Source organism: Vidua chalybeata, chromosome 26, assembly GCF_026979565.1.
Source record: "Vidua chalybeata isolate OUT-0048 chromosome 26, bVidCha1 merged haplotype, whole genome shotgun sequence".
In the NCBI taxonomy this organism is placed as follows: Eukaryota; Metazoa; Chordata; class Aves; order Passeriformes; family Viduidae; genus Vidua; species Vidua chalybeata.
The window spans coordinates 4,366,453-4,387,079 of NC_071555.1; the positions used below are offsets into that span (position 1 = coordinate 4,366,453).

The following is a 20,627-nucleotide window of genomic DNA, read 5'->3' on the forward strand; positions in this document are numbered from 1 at the left end:
GATGTGCTGAGCCCACGCTGACCCATCAGGAGAGGGTTCAGACTGGTTTGGGTTCAAACTGGGCACGTTCAGCCCATTCACTCACAGGAGCTGTGGGTGAAGATTGTGAGAGGAGACAAATGACCCCAAAAATTCACAAAATTTAATCAAAGGTTTGGAAAAGCTGTTGGTGGGGCAGGGCTGGGGCTCTGTGGGGCAGGGAAGCTCTGTGGGGCTGGGGAAGCTGCAGAGGGAATTGCTCAGCACAGCCAGGTGGAGGGGGCACTTCTTGGGCAGCACCCCACTGGCATGGAGAGCTGGTGAGTTTGGATTTGTGTGGATCAGGAATGGCTGTGGGACCAGAAACAGCAGCAAATGTGAGGGGGGCTAACCCTGGGAGGGAGGAATCGCTTTCACTGTGGTGATGAGCACACCCCTTGCAGCTCCACACCTTCACCTCCTTTTCTGCATTTGCTCTTCTTCTAAACCCCAAAACTCCCCAGGGCTTTGAGGGAGAGCTCAGCTCCCTCTGCTCAGGTGGGTTTTAGGCACTGCCTGCTCCAGGAGCTGGCAGAGGGGGATCCCAAGGTGCTGAGCTCCGGGAATTCCGGGGTCTCCCCTCCTGCCTCTTCCAGATCTCAGGGATTCCCACAGCAGCTTTTGCTCTGCCCCGGCCCTGGGAATGGTTCAGCAAATCCAGGAGCCACACAGGCCAGTGCTTGCCAAGGGCCAGCCCCAGCTGTGGGAGTGATCTCATGTTCTGAAGGTCATGAGTTCAGTCCTCACAGAGGACACCATTAAATGTTGAGTTTTGGAGGTTTATTGGGGGTTTTTTCTGGTTTTTTTTTTTTTGGTTTTTGGTTTTTGGTTTTTGGTTTTTTTTTTTTTGGTTGGTTGGTTGGTTGGTTGGTTTTGGGTTTTTTTTTTTTTTTTTTGGTGTGGTTCTTTTTGTTTCTTTGTTTGTTTGGGTTTTTTTGTTGAAGTTGGGATTGAAGTTTTTGAGATGATATTTTGTGTTTAGGTTTAGATGTCTATTTTTTTTAAATCTATGTTATAGTTTCATAGGCAGTGAGTTTTGTAGTATTTTATTAATAAGGTATAAAATGGTTAACTATTTTTTGTTATAATGTTTTTAAGGTTAAACTATTAAGAAATAGTTTAACTATTGAGAGCTCCCAGGAACTAATTAATAACAATAACTAATTAAGAACTGACACTTTAATTATTTTTATTTTTAACATAATAACTAATTACTAGAAGTCCGCAATGCAGACTTTTTCGTCTAATTATAAAATACTACTTAAAATCATGAAAAAGAAGGAAGAAGAAGGTAAAAAAGAAGGATTAGCTTTTGGTTTAAAACTTTTATTTTGTTTCATACATATTACTATATTTTAAACCCTTAAACTCTAAGTTTTTTACTTGGTGTTATTACACACTTGTAATTTTACTGTTGTCAATTAATTTTGGAAGCCTTTTCCACAGCTTTAGGTTAAATGTAGTGTTTTCTTGGGAGTTAAGAGTTTGTTAGCATAGAAAGTGTAAAATGTTTAGTATCTAGAACTCTAACAGGGCAGTAAGTCAGTTCTTCTTACAGAAGATGGGTCCTGAACCCAAGAGAGGGAACAAGAGTGTGAGCAGGAGCCCTCAGCCCACAGGCAGGGCAGACCCAGCTTCAGTGGGGAAAACCTCTGGTTCCCAAACCCTCCGTGCTTGGCAGCAGCCTCAGGAGACCCAGAATTCCTGTCCCACCCCAGGACATCTCCCTGGCTTGCATGTCCTTGGCACGGTGGCATTCCTCTCTCACCTGCCCTGTGCTCATCCCCACCCCCGTGTGCTCAGGGCAGGAGGCTCCTGGGGCTGCTCACCGTGTGAGACTCAGCCCAGCAGATGGATTTGGGGGTTTTGGAGCACCCTCCTGCCACGTGAGCAGCAGTGATTGTCAGCAGCACTCAGGATTTGGAGATGGCAAAAGTGGCACCAATTATTGGGTAGGTCACTGGGAGATTGGAGAAAACACGTTTGGGGTTTAGACACAAAAATCTGCCCCAGCCAAGCACATGTGACTCCTGCTTTCAGTAAAGAAACCACCTGGTGACACAAGCCCTGAACAAATGCTTGGGGCTTGAGTGATGTTCTCCCCTCTTTGCCCCTAAATTTCATTAAATCTGAAGGATCTGGGTGCATTTTTAAAGGGAAACAGGGAAACCCCATCCCACAGTGACTTTTTTTAGAGTACAGGAAGAAGATAAAGCACAACCAGATGCTTCTCTTTGGGAGGATGATCTGTCATTACTGTGTGTCGTTTGGCAATTTTTTTTAATGTTTGATAGAGCACAATGAGAAATACATAAAACGCTGGTTATTATTCCCTGAGTGCAAACACTCACACTGAGCAGGGCCCACACTGCCCTTGATGCTTCCCCCTGGATTTTCCCTGTTTTGGCTTTCCCTTTCTGCTGCATCACTGCACCCCTGAACCTCCTTCCCTTTCAGTCTCCCTGGGATTAGACACTCAGAGTGAAAATAATCCATCCTCTGCCAGTCTGTCTGCAGGGAGAACCTCTTCCTGCCTCCCTCCATCCCTCCCTCCCTTCCTCCATCTCTCCATCCCTCCATGGTTGATCCCCCAGGGGACAGGAGGGGATCCCCACCCTGGGGCCATCCTGGGGGTTGTTCTCTGCTCCCCGAGGGTGGCCTGGGCATTCCCGGCCTCAGCCCCAGGGATGGAGCGGTGGGGCCACGAGCAGTGCCCAGCTCAGGGCTCTGCCCTCACTCCTTGCTTTTTCCAGCAGATCTGAGCAGTTTAGTGGGAGCTTTCCAGAAAGCCCCACGCCACCTCTGGCAGCTGCAAATGCCCAGCTGAGGGTGGCAGAGCAGCCTGGGCCCCTCTGCAGTGAGCCCAGCACTCAGCCAGGCTCACCAGGAGCTGATCCCACCCTCCAGCTCCCACTGCTGCCTGCCCAGTCCTGGTCTCTTACCTGCTTGCCCTGCCAGCCTCAGGTGACCTTGAGGGCATTTTTGTGATACCAGCATTGCTCACAAACCCCTTTTCCCACCCATTGCACACGGCTTCCCTTCCCAAGGTGTGCTGGTCACGGAGAGGCACCACCGTGTGCATGGCCAATAATCACCCAGGACCCAGAGGAATTTAAATACCCTGAGCTGAGGGGAGCTCTCAGAGTGATGATTAAATTCTTTCCAAGCAGCCACAGGTTTGGGAGTGATTTCTAGATGGACTTTTGCCTTTTAAAAGGATTATGGCCCTTAGTGACTACATTAAGGGGGAAGTTTAATGGGATGGGATCTGGCCTTGTGGGTGCTAAGTGTTGTTCAGATCATACACTCAGATCATGCACACTCTTTAACGAGGTCATTTCCGAGCACACCAAGTGGAAAAAGAGCTCTCTGCTTCAAGGGGTCACACTGGGCTGTAAAATCTGTGGACACTTCCCAGGACAGTTAAAGATCCCATTCCTGCCCTGGCCCTCACCCTTGGCTGGGCCATCAGCCTCTAATGCTCAGGCAGCTGAACTTCCTTTTAAAAAATTAATTTTTAGTCTGTTTTACTGACCCCCAAGGACTGCATATTTGGGTGGGGAGTCTGTGGTGACACAGGTGTCCCCTCTATGGAAAAGCTCCAACCTCCAGACACACTCAGAGGGTGATTCTGGAGTGAAAAGCTGCTATCCAGTCCCTCTCCTCATTGGAATTCTGTCACGTTTTGTCTGTTCTCCACATTCAGTCAAGACCTGACATTTCTCCCCTCAGATGTGAACATCCATTGCATGCTTTGACTTGCAAAACTTTCCCTCCTGCTGCTCTTGATCTTCAGACAAACCCAAGAATTTGTGTGCTCCCCTGCCCACAAAGGGCTGCAGTCAGCACAGTACCAGAATTGAAATAGGTGAATATTGCAGCAGGTGTGAGACAGAGAAAGAGCCAGGATGGAAACTGCTGCTCCCAGCGCTGTGGCCCCAGGCCAGCACGGCCAGGAGGCACCAGTGCCACTGCTCAGAGCAGAAACATTGACCAGAACTGGAAAACACCAAATACATTTCAGACCTGTGTGATAAACCCCCCTCCAGGCAGAGACAGGTTTTCCCAAAGGAGCAGGTGGCAAACAAGGTCCCAGCTGTGAGCTGCTCTTTCCTGCTGGTTCCCCAGTGCTGTGTGAGAGCCTCAGGATCAATCTGAGGCATTGACTGGTGTCAGAAGCCAAGCAGGACCGTGTTAGTAACTCTGTGCTGCTGTGGGAGGAAAGAGGTCCTGCCCAGAGCAGCTGTGGCTGCCCCTGGATCCCTGGAAGTGTCCAAGGCCAGGCTGGACAGGGCTTGGAACAGCCTGGGACAGTGGGAGGTGTCCCTGCCATGGCAGGGGTGGCACTGGAGGGGCTTTAAGGCACCTTTCAACCCAAACCATTCTGGGATTTTGCTATTGTAGTTTCAAAGAGCTTCGTTGGAGTTCCTGGGAGTTCTCAAGGAGTGCTGCTGGCCATGGCTCTGGAGGAATTCAGGAGGAGCAGGAGCCACCAGGACCAGCAGCACCCTCTGTGCAGCACTCATGGAGCTCCTCGTGCATCTCCAGGTGTGCTGGAGGCTCCAGTGAGGAAAATGTAAAATCTTTCTAACAATTTTGTCAGGCTAAATTGTTAGAAAGGTGGGTTTAGACACTGGATCAGACACTCAGAGTGAAAATAATCCATCCTCTGCCAGTCTATCCACAGGGAGAGCCTCTTCCTGCCTCCCTGCATCCCTCCATGTGCCTTGTCAGGGCAAGTGGCACAGAGGGGCCCAGGATCCCTGCAGCTTGTCCCCATTTCCGTGGGAGATCCCTCAGGAGGGGAAAGGGAGAGCTGCAATGCAGGGAGTGCTCCAGGGGACAAGATGTGCCCTTAGTGACAGCCCAGAGCTCTCCTGCCACGGGGCTGGAGCTGTCCTGGCATGGGAGGGAAAAAAAGAGTTCTTCAAATTCATCTGCTTCCAGCTGCTTCCTGGGAAGCTGTGAGAGGCTGTGAGAAAGCTCAGAGAAAAAAAAAAAAAAAAGAGAAATAATTCTTATCTTCACTTGCTGCACTTGTTGTGCACACGTGGAATGTGTTATAGAGATTTGTTTACCAAAGGGTGATTTCTTAATTGGCCAGTAGTGATGGTGTTTAGATTTCAATTAACCACTCTGGTCTGTCTGTATCAGACTGTCTGCAAGAGTGAGAAGTTTTTCTTAATAGTATAATACAGTATAGTACAATAAAGCAATTGATCAACCTTCTAAAGTCAGTGAGTCAATGCTAATTATTACCCAGCAGGGACAATAGGCACAGCTCCTTCCAGGCTGGGGAGTGGGAAGAGTCAGCTCCCCAAGGGTGGAGGGGACCCAGGAGCAGCCACAGAAGGAGGAGCTGCACGAGAACTTTCACTGCCAGGGCTTCAGGGGCTCATCCCACACCAAGGGAGCACAGTCAGCTCACCACTGCTGGATCCACAGCCCTGCTGTGCCTGGCACCGTCAGGGGGGACAAAAGGAGCCTGGCCAGGACTCCTGAGGGGCTGAAGGGATGGAGCAGAGGAAGAGTAAAGGGGTGTGCTGTGTGTGTGTTTGCCTCAGGCACTGCTCCTGGAGCCATGCCCTGCTCTCCCACAGACACAGCGCCAGCCCCTCTGTGCACATCCATCCCTCACACCATGGGAGCCACAGCAACGTGGGAGCCAGGAGGGACAGAGAGCAGGAGAGGGAAATGGGATCTGGCAGTCCTGCAGCTGCCAGCCTTGGGGTTGTGTTTGTGCCTTTAAAACTGTGCTTTTCCTCCATCTCTCAAATTCACCCTGTGACACTTCCTCTCCTTACGTGCTTCCTTCATCCCCATGAGCTCCTGTGATGAAGATTTAACTCCTCTGATTTAGATTTGACTCTGGTGATTGAGATTTTAGATTTAACATCTTGTGTAGGACACAAGATTTGTCCCTGGGATCCCAGATCTGGATTTCAAAGAGGTTTTGTTTCATCTTCACATCTCAGCCACTCTATGAGGAAATCATTGGCCCAGGGACCCCTCAGCCACAGCTCCTGACTTCTGTGTCTTCCCAGCACTCCTGGGGACACCTGGATGATGGGCCAAGAGGAATGAAGGTTTTATAACTAAGTTTCAGTGGGGAAATCACAGATTGACTGACACGAGAAGGAAAATGAAAATGAGGTGATGGCTGGAGAGAAGGTGCTGCCTGTTCCTTGCACCTGTGGGGCAGGGTCTGTTCCTCGGAGCTCAGCGCTCGTCCCAGCAGGGCTGAGCCCTCATCCCATGGGATGGGAGGGAGCTGGAAGCACAGAGCAGCTCTGGGAGCCAGTCCCAAGGCACTGCCCATTGTGCTGCTGCCTCCCAGCCACATCTGGCTGCCTCCACGTGTCCCATCCAAGAGTGGGAGATGTGGAGCCCAAAGGTTGCCTGAAGCCTCAGGCAGGTGCCCCAGGGGGCAGAGAGGGGCAGGAGGAGCAGGGAGCAAGAGCTGTGGCAGAGGCCAGCACTGGGGCAGGGGTGGGAGTCAGGTCCCCCCAGTCAGTGTCTCCAGCAGACACATTTCTCCTGAGCAGGTACCCTGGGATTCCCTTCACATCCTTAAAATCATTCATGTGTAATTAAATCAAGTGATGCCAGCTCAGCCTCCAGCCTGGAAGAGCAGCTCTGGGTAAGGACACTCACCCATGTGTCCCGTGGCATCTCTGTCCTTGGAGGGGCTCAAATTGTGGAAGGACAAGGCCCTGAGAGCCCAAATGTGACCTGGAAATGGCCCTGCTCCGAGCCCTCCTGAGGGCTCTCCCAGCCTGGATAAACCAAGGACTACAAATGATTGTTTTATTCCACACAGTCTCCAGGAGCTTGAGGAAGAAACACAAACGCAGTGGGGGAAGTGGTTGGTACCACAGGTGCTTGGAATGTGACAGGAATGGGATGAACTCCAACCAAGGGAGCTGGGAGAAAACAGCCCCGTGCACTGCAAAGGCTGGGGGCAGCCAGCAAAGAGTGCAGAGCAAGAGCTGGGTGTGCTGCTGCACCAAAACCGGGCTGTGGAGCAGCCATGGGACAGCACAGAGGGCCACCAGGGCTGCCCCAGGGACAGCAGGGACAGGGAGGAGATCCTGCCCTGCTGCTCAGAACTGCTGGGGCCTCACTCAGCTCTTGCCTGTGCACTCCCAGTCCAAAAGAAACTGAATCAAGGGGTCAGAGAATCTCCTGAGCTGGAAGAGACCCAACAAGGATCATCCAGGCCAACTCCTGGCCCTGCTCAGGACACCCCAGCAATCCCACCACGGGCTGAGAACACGCTGAGTCAGAACTCCTTCCATTTGCCCACAGTGGTGCCTGCACAGTGAGGTCTCTGCTCTGAGTTCCTGATGGTCACTCTGGCACAGAGCTGCTGCTCACACACTTCTGAGCCCACCTTCTGCAGGGACACCTCAGGCTGTGCAACACCAGGTGCCTCAGTGCCTCTTTAGGCTCTGTGTCTTCACCCTTCAGTGACAATTCCTGGCCAAATAAGCAGTTTGACCCAGTCTTGCCACAGTCTGATGCTGGACCTCTGGCAGCTCCTTGGAGCAGTAAAAGGATCCTCTCAAACCTGTCTGGCACCGTCCCCAGCTCACAGCTGCTCCCTGAGCCTGGTGTCCATCCAGGTGGAGCTGTGCTGGTTCAGTCTCTGCCAGGGTCACCTGCACAGGTGTCCAGCCAGCCTGGAACAGAGGCACTGACACCTCTGACCCCAGAGCAGCCCCTGTGCAGGAATGCTGATCCCCCTGCTGCTGAACTCAGCCTTGGCCAGGGCACTTTCCACTTTGGCCACAGCTGAGAAGCTCTCGTGTCAGTTCTCCTGACAGCTGAGAGATCACAGGGTGTCCCCCAGGCTCCAGGTGGTGCTGCCCTGGGTCCAGTCCCTGGCAGGTCCTGTCAGATCCCCCAGCCCCTTGGGGAGCTCTCAGGTGCTCTGGAGCACCCAGGATGGCTCCATGCAGAGCGGGGTCCCTCTGTGCCCCCCAAGGCCCGGGATTGTCAAACCTTCCCACAGCAGGGCCATCAGCAGCAGTTCTGTGCTCAGGAATCCCTGGCTTTCAGAACTTTGTTCCCCTGAGCTCTTGGCTCATCAAACTCCCCCTGTGTTGGATTAATCCATTTTTTCTGACCCAGAGATGGGGCAACTGAGAGATGTTTTAAAAACTTTTATTCCATTTTCTGTCTCATGTGAAGGGTGAGACAGTACAGATGTTATAATTCACTCCATCACAATCAGAAGCCGACCATTCCCTAATTACAACACACTGTAAGTGTTCCTTGGCCTATCAGCTTTTGCCACCCCATGCTGTAAATGCCTTAAAGTCAATCATCTAAAATTACCCCTCGTGGGTCCTACTCCAATACATCTTTCATAGTTTTATTTCTCCGAAGTATCTAGTGTTATTTGCAAGGCCATCCTTTGAAACTTGTTTCTGGTTCCATTTCTCTCTCAGCAATGTCTGTCCTGTTCCATGGCATTTCTGAGCCAGCATTTCTTATCTCAAGGTTTGCACACAGATGCACACTGTGTGAGCCTTCTGCCAGGCTTGGAGAATTCCCTACAAATCCATTTCCCACACCCCTGGGGATGGTGGGGGGCAGGGTTGGGGTGATCAGTGGCACCAGGACGAGGCATGGGCAGGCATGGGGGTGTTCCCCAGCCCTGACGCTGTCCCCTGTCCCTGTCCCTGCAGGTCCCTCGCCCTGGGCCAGCAGTACAGCTCCCTGGGGTCCCAGCCCATCCTCTGCGGCTCCATCCCTGGCCTGGTCCCGAAGCAGCTCCGCTTCTGCCGCAACTACATCGAGATCATGCCCAGCGTGGCCGAGGGGGTGAAGTTGGGCATCCAGGAGTGCCAGCACCAGTTCCGGGGCCGCCGCTGGAACTGCACCACCATCGACGACAGCCTGGCCATCTTCGGGCCCGTCCTGGACAAAGGTAACCCCGGGGGGCAGCGGGGCTGGGGCAGGGCTGGCACGGCTCCCCTGGGCTTTGGGATACAGCACGATTGTCCTGCTGCACAGGGAAAGGGGCTGATGTGCCAGCTTTCAACCCTGATTTCTCCAATTTCTTTCTCTTCCAAGTTTTTGGCGTGTTCCACCACAAGGGGTAATGAGGGAAAGGTTCTCATCCAGGAGCTGAGAAGAGCCAGGGAGGATAGAAAGGAAGGGGAAGGTTTAGCCCCAAGCACTCTCACGTGTTCTGGAATCGTGGGCTCCACCTCCCTGCCCTGGGCATGCAGCATTTCCAAACAGGGTCCAGCAGACCCGTGGGAAAAGCCAAGGAGAGGGGACGTGGTTGAGCTCTTTGGGATCAAGGCAGAGCCACTGAAGCACAAACTGCCCCCCCAGGAGGTTCCTGGGCTCAGGTTTCCCCACCAGTGAGGAGCCATGGTTGAAATCCATGGTCCTGATCAGGCTTAGTTCAATAAATCTTTTTTTTTCAATGGGATTTCAATGAATATTGTCACAAATGAGCCCAAAAAGCAGGAAACAAGGAGAGGTTATAAATTCGCTTTCCCTCTCCTCTCTCCAAACTCCTCTTCATTCCCTGCTCCTGAAATGCCACCTTTCTAAACTGGCACGGATCAGGCACAATGGAGCATTGATGAGGCACCATAAAATTGGAATTCCCACTGAGATCATGGGGCAATACACTGGGAAAAGTGAGAAAGGGCCCCAAAACAGGCTGGAAGGAGGTGCCAGAGGGCCAAATCCTAGAATCACAAAATTCCCTGAGTTTGAAGGGATACACAGGGATCATCCAGTGCAACCCCTGCCCTACCCAGACCCCCCAACAATCCCACCCTGGGCACCCCTGGCAGCGCTGTCCAAACCCTCCTGGAGCTCCGGCAGCCTCGGGGCTGTGCCCATTCCCTGGGGAGCCTGGGCAGTGCCAGCACCTCTGGGGGAGGAACCTTTCCCTGAGCTCCAGCCTGACCCTCCCCAGCACAGCTCCATGACAACCTGTCCCACATCTCAGATGTCCCAGAGCCCAGATTAAAAGGCATTCCCACAAAACTGGACCAAGTGCTGAATTAGAAACTCCCAGTGGATAAAAATCTCCAGTTTCTCCCGTGGATTCTGTTCTCTCTGTGCCACATTCAGCACAGGGCACATCCACAGGTGATATCTTGGTTTTACAGCTTCGTGAACACAACCAAAACCATTTCCTCCTCCTCTTCCTGGGTGTTGACAGCACTGGGTCCCTGCAACCCAGATTCTCATTACTGCACAGAAATTATTGTTTCCAGTGGTGCTTTGGAAATGGGGATTTTATGGTACAAACTTCAAGGAACTGGAGAAATTGGGGTGAGAGCAGGACTTTGGACTCTTTCCCAACAGTGCCCTGGAGAATGCAGGAGTTCTGGTGAACCTTTCTTACAAAGCCCCAGTATTCTGCAAAGAAGCAGCTCATGATATTCTTTTTTTCAAGTTTCAGCCTCCCAGTAAGGCTAGGTATCGTTTCAGGTCCCTGAAATGTCAGTCGAGTATTTCAGTGAAAATCATTCCTTTGTGTTAATGTGGGATTCTTTGCAGGAACCAGGATTGTCAAACCTTATTAGAGCACTAATAGGCACCATGAGATTCATTTCCCCTCTGTTGTGCCAGGGTGTATTTTGGGGTAACTGTTGTATTTACTACCAAATAACTTGTCAGCAGGGCTCAACACACTCTTGATTTGCTGCCTCATAAAAGCCTGTCCTAAATTTCAGCACTTAAAAGATCAGAGAGTTTTAATTTTCTTAAAAAACAGTCACGAAGAAACTGTCATAAAAATTCTAAACAAGTTATGAAAGAACTGTTCAAGCACTGAGACACTGAAAATCTCTCACCACCATTTCTGTCAGCGGGAAAGCACTTAAAGATTAGATTTGAACCATCCTCCCTGTAATGAGCAAACTGAACTTTGAATTTATGGGGAATATTTTAAGATTCTTTCGGCTGCAGGGACTCGAGCAAAGCCTCATGTGTGGACTTGCCTCAGCATCTCCACGCACCCCGAGCTGACAAGGTAAAATATCACCCAGAGCTCTGAAACTCTTCTGACAGATGGAGAAAAATGAGTGAGCTCGTTGGATATTCAGCTTTCCCAATCCCACTGTGACACATCTCCAGACAGCCCTGCCAGGCTCCCAGGGCGTATTTATCCTCATGTCTCACTAACCTGTAAGTGGAGCAGTTAAAAATAAACAGCATCATCTGCAAAGGAGGACACATCAAAGCCCAGCCCATCTGATCGTGAGGATTATTCACATTTTTGAACTGTGCTCGTGTCTTTTCCCTGCTGCCTTCAAAATTAATGAGCGGATTGAGGATGGGACTGGTGTCATTGTGTGGCAGTGAGGAACACGGAGCCTTTGAGATTCCCAGTCTGCAGCAGAGGAGTCACTGCAGGGAGAACCAGAACCTTTCCAGCCACGCTCCCTCAGCTGAGGGAGGAGAGAAGGGGATGTGGCTGAGCTCACAAGGTTGGTGACAGAAGTGAGAGGCGCTGTCAGCTGTGGGCAGGGTGGGAGCAGCCCTGCCTGTCCCTGACAGGGGCTGCTGGACACTCCTGGGCCTTCAGGGCTTCATGGAGCAGCCTGAGCTGGAAGGGACCTTTCAAAGAGCATCTGGTCCAACTCAGCTTCTTCTTTGGATGCAGCAACAGGAGTCACAGACTGGTTTGGGTTGGACAAAGCCCATCCAGTGCCACCCCTGCCATGGCAGGGACACCTTCCACTGTCCCAGGCTGCTCCAAGCCTTGTCCAACCTGGCCTTGGGCACTGCCAGGGATCCAGAGGCAGCCACAGCTGCTCTGGGCACCCTGTGCCAGGGCCTGCCCACCCTCACAGGGAAAAATTCCCAATTCCCAATCTCCCATCCATCCCTGCCCTCTGGCAGTGGGAGCCATTCCCTGGCTCCTGTCCCTCCATCCCTTGTCCCCAGTCCCTCTCCAGCTCTCCTGGAGCCCTTTAGGTGGTCCTCAAACCAAGAGTTTTGGGCCCATAATCTGGATCCTGTGGCCACCCTAGCCATGTTCCCTTTTCCTGACTTCCAGCACACCCAGAGGTGCAGCCCCACAAACCAAAACCTAAACCCAAACCAAAACAATCCCTGCCACAGCTCACAGGCTGCATTTGGCCAACAAAGGGTAGGGGTTTCACCTCACAAACACCTGGGTGAAATCCCCTGTCAGTATTAGCTTGCATAATCTCAGCTCCCTCAGGTAAATTGAGGCTATTTTGGAAAAGCTTCAAAGGTGCAGTTCTCATTACAACAGCATCGAAAATCATTTCTAACAGAGCCTGAAAAGAAACAGGATAATTTCATTTTAAAGGAGCTGCACACATGTTAACCATGGTCACTTCCACTGAAGGAGGGCTCAGCCTGCAGAGCAGCAGTGTGGGAGGGCTCAGCTGAGCAGACCCTGCCCTGGCACACGGTGTCCAAGGATGTGTCCAAGCCTTCCTGGGCTGCTCCTCCTGGGGACATCCTCCAGGCTGTGAGCACTGGTGCCAGTGTGGGGGCACAGGGCTGCCCTCCCAGAATACCCAAGGGATTCCTGCCTCCAGGTCCTCCCCTCCCATCCCCACCTCACTTCCCTCCCCAGTGTCACCCACAGCTCCAGCCTCTCCTCCTGCAGCCCCTGGCAGGGCAAAGAACACCAAAAGCAGCTCAGGGAAACCCCAGGGTCTGAACCCATTTGGGAGCTGCTGAACAACAGCCCTGGCAAGGCTTTGCCCTCACCCACCCGGGTTTCTCCACATTTCCCACCCCAGAGTCAGACTCACAAGGTTTTGGCTGCAGTAGCTGCCCAGGCTTTGGTTGCCTAAGGCCACTGATGATCCTCCTGCAAGGACAGGCTGGGAGAGCTGGGGGTGCTCACCTGGGGAGGAGAAGCTCCAGGGAGAGCTCAGAGCCCCTGGCAGGGCTCAAAGGGGCTCCAGGAGAGCTGAAGAGGGACTGGGGACAAGGCCTGGAGGGACAGGACACAGGGAATGGTTCCCACTGCCAGAGGGCAGGGATGGATGGGAGATTGGGAATTGGGAATTTTTCCCTGTGAGGGTGGGCAGGCCCTGGCACAGGGTACTCAGAGCAGCTGTGGCTGCCCCTGGATCCCTGGCAGTGCCCAAGGCCAGGCTGGATGGGGTTTGGAGCCACCTGGGACTGTGGAAGGTTGTCCCTGCCATGGCAGGGGTGGGATGGGATGGGCTTCAAGGTCCCTCCCAACCCAAACTATTCTATGGTTCTGTGATTCTACGTTTTCTTTTTTCCATGTCTTCTTTTCTAACCCAGGCCATTAAAAAAAAAAAATCCAAAAACCAATCTCTGAATGTGGGGTAAGATCATGTTTTTACAAGCAGATTCCCCAAGTTGATTTATACTGCAGGTGTGCAGTCTGGGATAAGGAGGGAAGAAAAACCTGCTTTCCCCTTCCCTCCTTTCCCTTTTCTTTGTAAAATAAGGTCAGCTCTTATCTAAAGCCAATGGCTCTTCCAGCCAAGTCCTGCCCAAACCAGGGCTGAGCCAGCAGCCACACGTTGCTGGGAGGGGGAAGCAATCGCCATTCTCTGGGCTAGCGATGAAATCCGTGATTTTGGTTAAAGCTGGCACCCAGACAGGGCCGGCTGTCAGTGCCCCGCGGGCAGCTGGACAGCGACTCCTGGGCTGGGAAGAGGAGCAGGGGCGGCCAGGGCTGGACCTGCCGGAGCTCGGCAGGAGCCTTTGCAGGCTCGCACCTTTCCCCGCTCGCTGTGCTCCTGTCCCCTCAGCCCGGGCTGCCCTGGCTCCTCTCCTGCTCCGGGGAGAGCCCGGGGACATTCTCCGGGAAGATGCTCCCGGGCCGGGGCAGGTGCAGGGGCGGCAGCTGGGCCCGGGCTGCCGTCGGGGGTCCCCGTGAGCTCGGCTAAGCCCCTGACACGAGCTGTGAAAAGGCAGACCCGCACCACGATAACCCACGGCTTTTCTCAGCCATGACACTCGCAGTCATTTGCATCTAAACAGGGGTGTGTGGGATCAGGGGCCGGCTTGATATAAACTCAGCAGCTTAAAGGGAGGGGGAGGGAAAGGAGAGAGGGAGAGAGAAAAATAAGCTTATACCGATGAGAAAGAGCTAAGCTTCCTCCCCTACTGTGAGGCAGGGCGAGCGATACCATCGCAGCGCCGCAGTCGTTTCAAATCGCTGCCGCATTCACACGCCCTTTAGCCATTCTGGGGGGCTGGGGAGCGCCATCAATAGGGATTTCCCAGCCGGGCTGGCGGGATTGGAGGGTGACGGCAGGACAGGGGAACATTGCCCCGTTGCTACGAGGTGCTCCTGGGGAATGCCAGTGCTCTGTGCCGTGGGTACGCTGGCCGGCGGAAACATTCCGCATTATGCTGGTAATACAGTGTGACACCGCGGGAACAATGGCAAATTGAGTGTCCCAGCAGGTAACGGGCCTGGCTGGGAGACAGTCGCAGTGGTGCACTGTCAAGGCGGCTCTAATCCTCCCTCGCCAGCCCCTCCCCTGGTTCTGGGAACGCTGCTCCCGCATTTCATCTCTGGGAAATTCTCCCAGCTCCTCGCCCAGACCCAGGCGAGAATTTCAAGGCGAGCGGTTTGATCGCAGCTCGCTCCCCCCCGCGCCGGCACCGTCCGGGGGGACACGGGGGACACGGGGGGCACGGGGGACATGGGGACATGGGGACACGGGGGACACGGGGGACACGGGGACACGGGGGACATGGGGGGAACCGGGGGACACGGGGGACACGGGGACACGGGGGACATGGGGGGAACCGGGGGACACAGGGGGCACGGGGGACACGAGGGGCACGGGGGACACAGGGGACACGGGGGACACGAGGGGCACGGGGGACATGGGGCAGCTGCGGGAGCCGTGTCCATCGCGGCCCTGCCCGGCGGGCACTGCCAGCCCCGGCTCGGCCCCAGCCCAGCCCGCAGTGATCCTGCTCCCCGTGCCCGTTCACACCTCCCAGGGAAAGCGGAGCCACATCTGTCCCGAGAGCGACTCGTGTCCTCCCGCTGTCCCCGGGCTGTCCTGGGCTGGGGCCAGGAGGGCTCGCTGGCTCCTCTAATCTGATCTGCTTTGGATCACGGGCCACCCAAAGAGCCTTTGTCAGGCTGAAACACCTCACTGGGAGCAGGGACCTTCCACCGTTGCCCACAGCCCCCAGTGGTCCCAGAATGAGCAGCTGGTGAAAGATCCCCGAGGAAAACCTTGCTGGGTAGAGGCTGGATCCCTGCTGGCACATCAGAGATGGGAAGGGCAAGGAGGGAAGAGTTTGAACTGAAAGGAGATGAAAACCTCAGCGGGGTGCTGCCGGCACGGCCAGGACTGAGCAGCCTTGGCTGGAGATCCCATTTGGGAGGTCCCCGGGCAGGGCTGCACATTCCCACAGCTGGCACCCACCCACAGCCACCTCCCCTGAGAGCCTGCTCTGCTGGCATCAGCTCAGCTTGGCAAACCTGGCTTTTGGGAGCCAGACCCACCTCTGCAGAGAGACTGAGGCTGGGGAGAGGGGCCTGCTGTCCCCGGGCCCCAGGCAGGAGCAGGGCAGGGATGCAAGGGACAGCTGAGAGATGGCTCCTTCGTGGCTCCTGCTCTGGAAGGAGGGGACTGGCTCCAAGGTGGTTTTCTCAGCAGAAATTTCTGATTCATCCCACACTCGCTGATGACTGTTCCCATGATCTGATCACCCCAGACCCACGAGGCAGTCAGAGCCCTCCAGCCTGGGCACCACAGCCCCTGAGCTCCGGCCTCCAGCCCCTCCCAGCCTCCTGCACACTGGCACAAAGTTGGATTGACTCCAGCATCTGCTCTGGATTTAGAGACCTGAAGTCTCCATCCTGATAGATGGGCCGAAGCAGCCCAGTGTCACTGCCCAGGGAGCTGCACCTCTGCAGAGCTCTGAGCCAAAAGGTGTCCCCAGGGAGAAAGTTGGTTCTGGAATACTGACTGTGCTTGGGAGAGCCTGGGTCAGTGCAGCCACTGAGGCCAAGGGTCAAACTCCTGTTCTCCCACAGTGTGTCTTGCATCATCCAAAACCTTTCCTCAGGTCAGTGAGCTCCTCCATCTCTAACCCCTGGCATGGAGCCCTTCTCTGGGTTCCCAGGCCAGGAATTACTCCAGTAACTCTCTCCTGAGGCCCCTCAAGCTGCTACTGATGCCTTGTTCAGCCCTGAGCACCCATGCTGGATCAAATCCTGGATCCTGTGTTTGGGACATGCTGCACGTGTGACCCCCAGAGCTGGAGTCACACCTCTGCCCCACCTCCTCCTGCCCAAGGGCAATGCTGGCAGCTCCCAGGAAACCTTCATTAACAAATTAACAAAATAACTTACTGCTTTGCAATGAGGCTTAGGTGCTGCTGGGGGAGGTCTGGAAGGAGAACACCAGTGTAGCACTGACCAATGACCCCCGGGCTCTGTGTCTCTGCAGCCACACGAGAATCTGCCTTCGTCCACGCCATCGCCTCGGCCGGGGTGGCCTTCGCTGTCACCCGCTCCTGCGCCGAGGGCACCTCCACCATCTGTGGCTGTGACTCCCACCACAAGGGGCCCCCGGGGGACGGCTGGAAGTGGGGGGGATGCAGCGAGGACGCCGACTTCGGCGTGCTGGTGTCCCGGGAGTTCGCAGACGCGCGGGAGAACCGGCCGGACGCGCGCTCGGCCATGAACAGGCACAACAACGAGGCCGGCCGGACGGTGAGTGTGCAGTGGGACAGGCTGAGTGTCCAGTGGGGAAAGGCTGAGTGTCCAGTCCTGCATGGATGGCCCAGTGCAGCTCCTCCTGATGGAGTGGGACCACAGGAATTCCTAGGCAGCGACTTTCTAGGATTATTTTCCAGGGCACAGCATTTCCTCTCCCTCCAAACAGATGCAGGGTTAAGAGCTAAAATATTCCTTGATTCCAGTGCAAACAGAATTCCAGAATGGTTTGGGTTGATGGGACCCTAAAGCCCATCTTGTTCCACACCTCTGCCATGGGCAGGCACATCTTCCACTATCCCAGGTTGCTCCAAGCCCCGTCCAACCTGGCCTTTGACATTGCTGGGGTGGAGCAGCCACAGCTTCCCTGGACATCCTGAGCACATTCCAAGGCCGTGTATAGAAACCCAACCCCAGGTCAGCACTGGATGAAGAGAATTTTCCTCCCAGTGCCTGCTTCCTGCTTGTTCCCTGTTATAACATTATCCCACCCAATGATTCCTTGGAGTAGATGATAGTCACAGTCACATCCAACTGGAATATTCCACTCCATTCCATTCCATTCCACTCCATTCCATTCCATTCCATTCCATTCCATTCCATTCCATTCCATTCCATTCCTGCAGTCAGCAGGTACCTGGGCCTCTGCCTGCCCTGGGTCATTTCAAACCCAGTGGGACCTCTCCATCAGTGCTTGAAGCTAACATTGATATGGGTTTTCCATACCACAGCAGGTAGAGGTGGAAGGAGAGAAGCCTGACAGCTTCCAGTACAAAAATCCCCCACCAAACTCCAGTAATTTTGTTCAAAATCAGTGATTATTTTGCTCTGCACAAAGGAGATTTTGGTGATTTCTGTAGATTCCCAGTTTCACACACTTTTTCGTACAAACTGTTGGACTTGGGATATAAATGAAGGGTCATTTGCAAGGAGAGGACAGGGATCAGTCTCTATCCACAGGGCTCAGAAACATCTCCAGCCCTCAGTTTCTCTGGGCTCTGACTGTCCACACATGTAGGACAGGAAGGACCCCCACAAAAGGATCAGACATTGGGATTAGGTTAGACTGGATTAGAATAGAGTGGATTGGGTTGGATTGGATTGGATTGCGTTGGGTTGGGTTGGATTGCGTTGGGTTGGGTTGGTTGCACTGGGTTGGGTTGGGTTGGGTTGGGTTGGGTTGGGTTGGGTTGCGTTGAGTTGGGTTGGGTTGGGTTGAGTTGGGTTGGGTTGGGTTGGTTGCATTGGGTTGGGTTGGGTTGGGTTGGGTTGGTTGCATTGGGTTGGGTTGGGTTGAGTTGGGTTGGGTTGAGTTGGGTTGGGTTGGGTTGGGTTAGATGGGCTGGAAGATCAGAGCAGCTGCCCACCTCAGCTGTGCTTTTGTAGTGTGACATCTCTGGAGATCTTTAAAGCCCCCCAGCATCTCCAACCAGCCTGTGCTTACAGAATTATAGAACCAGAGAATATCCTGGGCTGGACAGGACCCACAGGATCATCCAGTCCAGCTCCTGCCCTGCACAGACACCCCAACAATCCCACCCTGTGCACCCCTGGGAGCAGTGTTCAAACACTCCTGGAGCTCTGGGACCATTCCCTGGGGAGCCTGGGTAGTGCCCAGCACCCTCTGGGAGAAGAACCTTTCCCTGAGATCCAACCAAACCTCCCCTGGCCCAGCTCCAGCCATTGCCTTGGGTCCTGTCACTGGTCACAAGAGTGAAGAGATTGATACCATCCACTGCTCCTCTTGAGGGTGCTGAGGACCTCAGTGAGGTCCAACCTCAGTCTCCTCTCCTCCAGCTGAACAAACCAAGTGCCCTCATAAGGCCCTTCCCCATCCTTTGGACTCTGTCTAGTGGTTTAATGCCTTTTTTAATGTTGTGGGGCCCAAAACTGCCCCCAAAACTCAAGGTGAGGCTTCCCAGACCAAGCTTAGATCAGACATTTAAAGCCAGGTGGCACAGGCGGGTGATGGAGAGCAAACCCCGCGTTCCACCCGCTGCTGCTGACTGTGCTTTCCCCCGGACAGACCATCCTGGACCACATGCACCTCAAGTGCAAGTGCCACGGGCTCTCGGGGAGCTGCGAGGTCAAGACCTGCTGGTGGGCCCAGCCCGATTTCCGGGCCATCGGGGACTACCTGAAGGATAAATATGACAGCGCCTCGGAGATGGTGGTGGAGAAGCACCGCGAGTCCCGGGGCTGGGTAGAAACTCTCAGGGCCAAGTACGCGCTTTTCAAGCCGCCGACGGAGCGGGACCTGGTCTACTACGAGAACTCCCCCAATTTCTGTGAGCCCAACCCGGAGACGGGCTCCTTTGGGACGAGGGACAGAACGTGCAACGTCACCTCCCACGGCATCGACGGCTGCGACCTCCTGTGCTGCGGGCGGGGCCACAACACCCGGACTGAGAAGCGCAAGGAGAAGTGTCACTGCATCTTCCACTGGTGTTGCTACGTGAGCTGCCAGGAGTGCACGCGGGTCTACGACGTCCACACCTGCAAGTAAGCACAGGTGGGTCTGCACTGGTGGAGGCTGCTCCAGAGCAGGGCCCAGGGGTCCGTCAGCCCCACGGTCAGCCCCACACGTGGCCTCACACTGCAGAGGATGGCACAAAACTCCTGGTGGCCCTGGCCAGGGCACACACCCAGGGCACGGAGAAGGCTCTGGGCACCTCACCCAGGCGAGGTGCGACTGCTGATCCCTCGGGCAGGACAGGCTGTCTGGGGAGGGCAGGGACAGGACAGGGAGAGCAGGGACAGGACAGGCAGCAGAGACCAGGGTCAGCTGAGTCCCAGCAAGGCACAGCCTCACGAGGCAGAGCTGCTGCCACAGCAACCCCCGAGCTCCCAGCTCTGTCCTGCTCCACAGCCCCTGCAGGCACCAATCCGGGGGTCAGGTGGAAATGGATTTTTCACAAAGCTCCCCCAGCTGCTGCTGTCCTGGTCTCAGCAGATGCAGTGGGGAGAGGAAGGAGCCCCCATCCCAGCCCAGCTCCCTCCTTCCTGCTCCGAGGTGATGCTGGAGAACCAAACCTGTCTGAGCACACCAACAGAGCCCACGGGTGCTCCCTCCTTCCCCCTCCCCTCTGCCCACTCTGTTCCCCACAGCCCCACATCTCCCATGGAGGATTTCAGGAAGGCAGAGCCCAGAGCTGACCCTCTGGCACCTGGCCCAGGACAAGAGCAGGCACAGGGCACTGCTGCCACCTCCTACAGGGGACAGCATCGTCCCAGCCACCTCCTCACCGTGCAGCTGCCCAGGAGAGGATTTTAAAGATCAGGGCAGTACCTATTGACTAAACATTCCCTAACATGACTTTACATCCCAGAGGGAGCTCAGGGATCTCTCTGGGGACAGGTTACCTGCCAGGTGAGCTGCTGCACCAGCCCTGAACATGAGAGACTCCAGGGAGAGAGGAAATCTCTGTCCCAGCCTCCTTGTCAGCCTTCCCTCCAGCCAGTTGTGGTCCCCCAGCACAATGCTGCTGGGCAGAGCCTTCCCCTGCCATGGCATTTACTGAGCTGTCAGCAATCATCCAGGAAGTGCCCCCAAGCACAGAGGCCCTGTGCCATGAGCAAGGATTTGGGCCCCACCACATCCCAGGGCCCTTCCCAGACAGCAGAACCAGTGTTTGTCCCCCCCTGCTCCCCAGGCCACCTCCTGTCCCTGAGCACATCCCCTCTCCCTGGGTTTACCTTCTCCAGGAGTACTGACCCGTGAAATTAAAAAATTAATACTCCCTCTGTCCTGGTGGGCTCCAGGACCAACAACCAGGCTCAAACACACCCCAGTCAGTGAATTCCAGGGAATGGTGGCCACTCGGGCTGGGGCTGCTGCTCCGCTCTCTCTCTCTTCTCCTGGGAATGAGCAGCCCCTGGAGCTGCACAGAGCAATAAAGGGGAGAGACCCCTG

General features: G+C 54.6%; 1 protein-coding gene across 1 annotated transcript in view; it reads left to right on the plus strand.

The window, feature by feature from the left end:
* WNT3 (Wnt family member 3) overlaps positions 1-19,599 on the plus strand; it is a 46,790-nt gene extending 27,191 nt beyond the window's left edge. The window contains exons 2-4 of the mRNA XM_053965393.1: positions 8,712-8,953; positions 16,446-16,711; positions 18,741-19,599. Of these exons, the coding sequence (XP_053821368.1) occupies positions 8,712-8,953; positions 16,446-16,711; positions 18,741-19,220 (988 nt within the window). The 3' untranslated portion in view covers positions 19,221-19,599. The remainder of the gene's footprint in view (positions 1-8,711; positions 8,954-16,445; positions 16,712-18,740) is intronic.
* Positions 19,600-20,627: the final 1,028 nt, after the last annotated feature.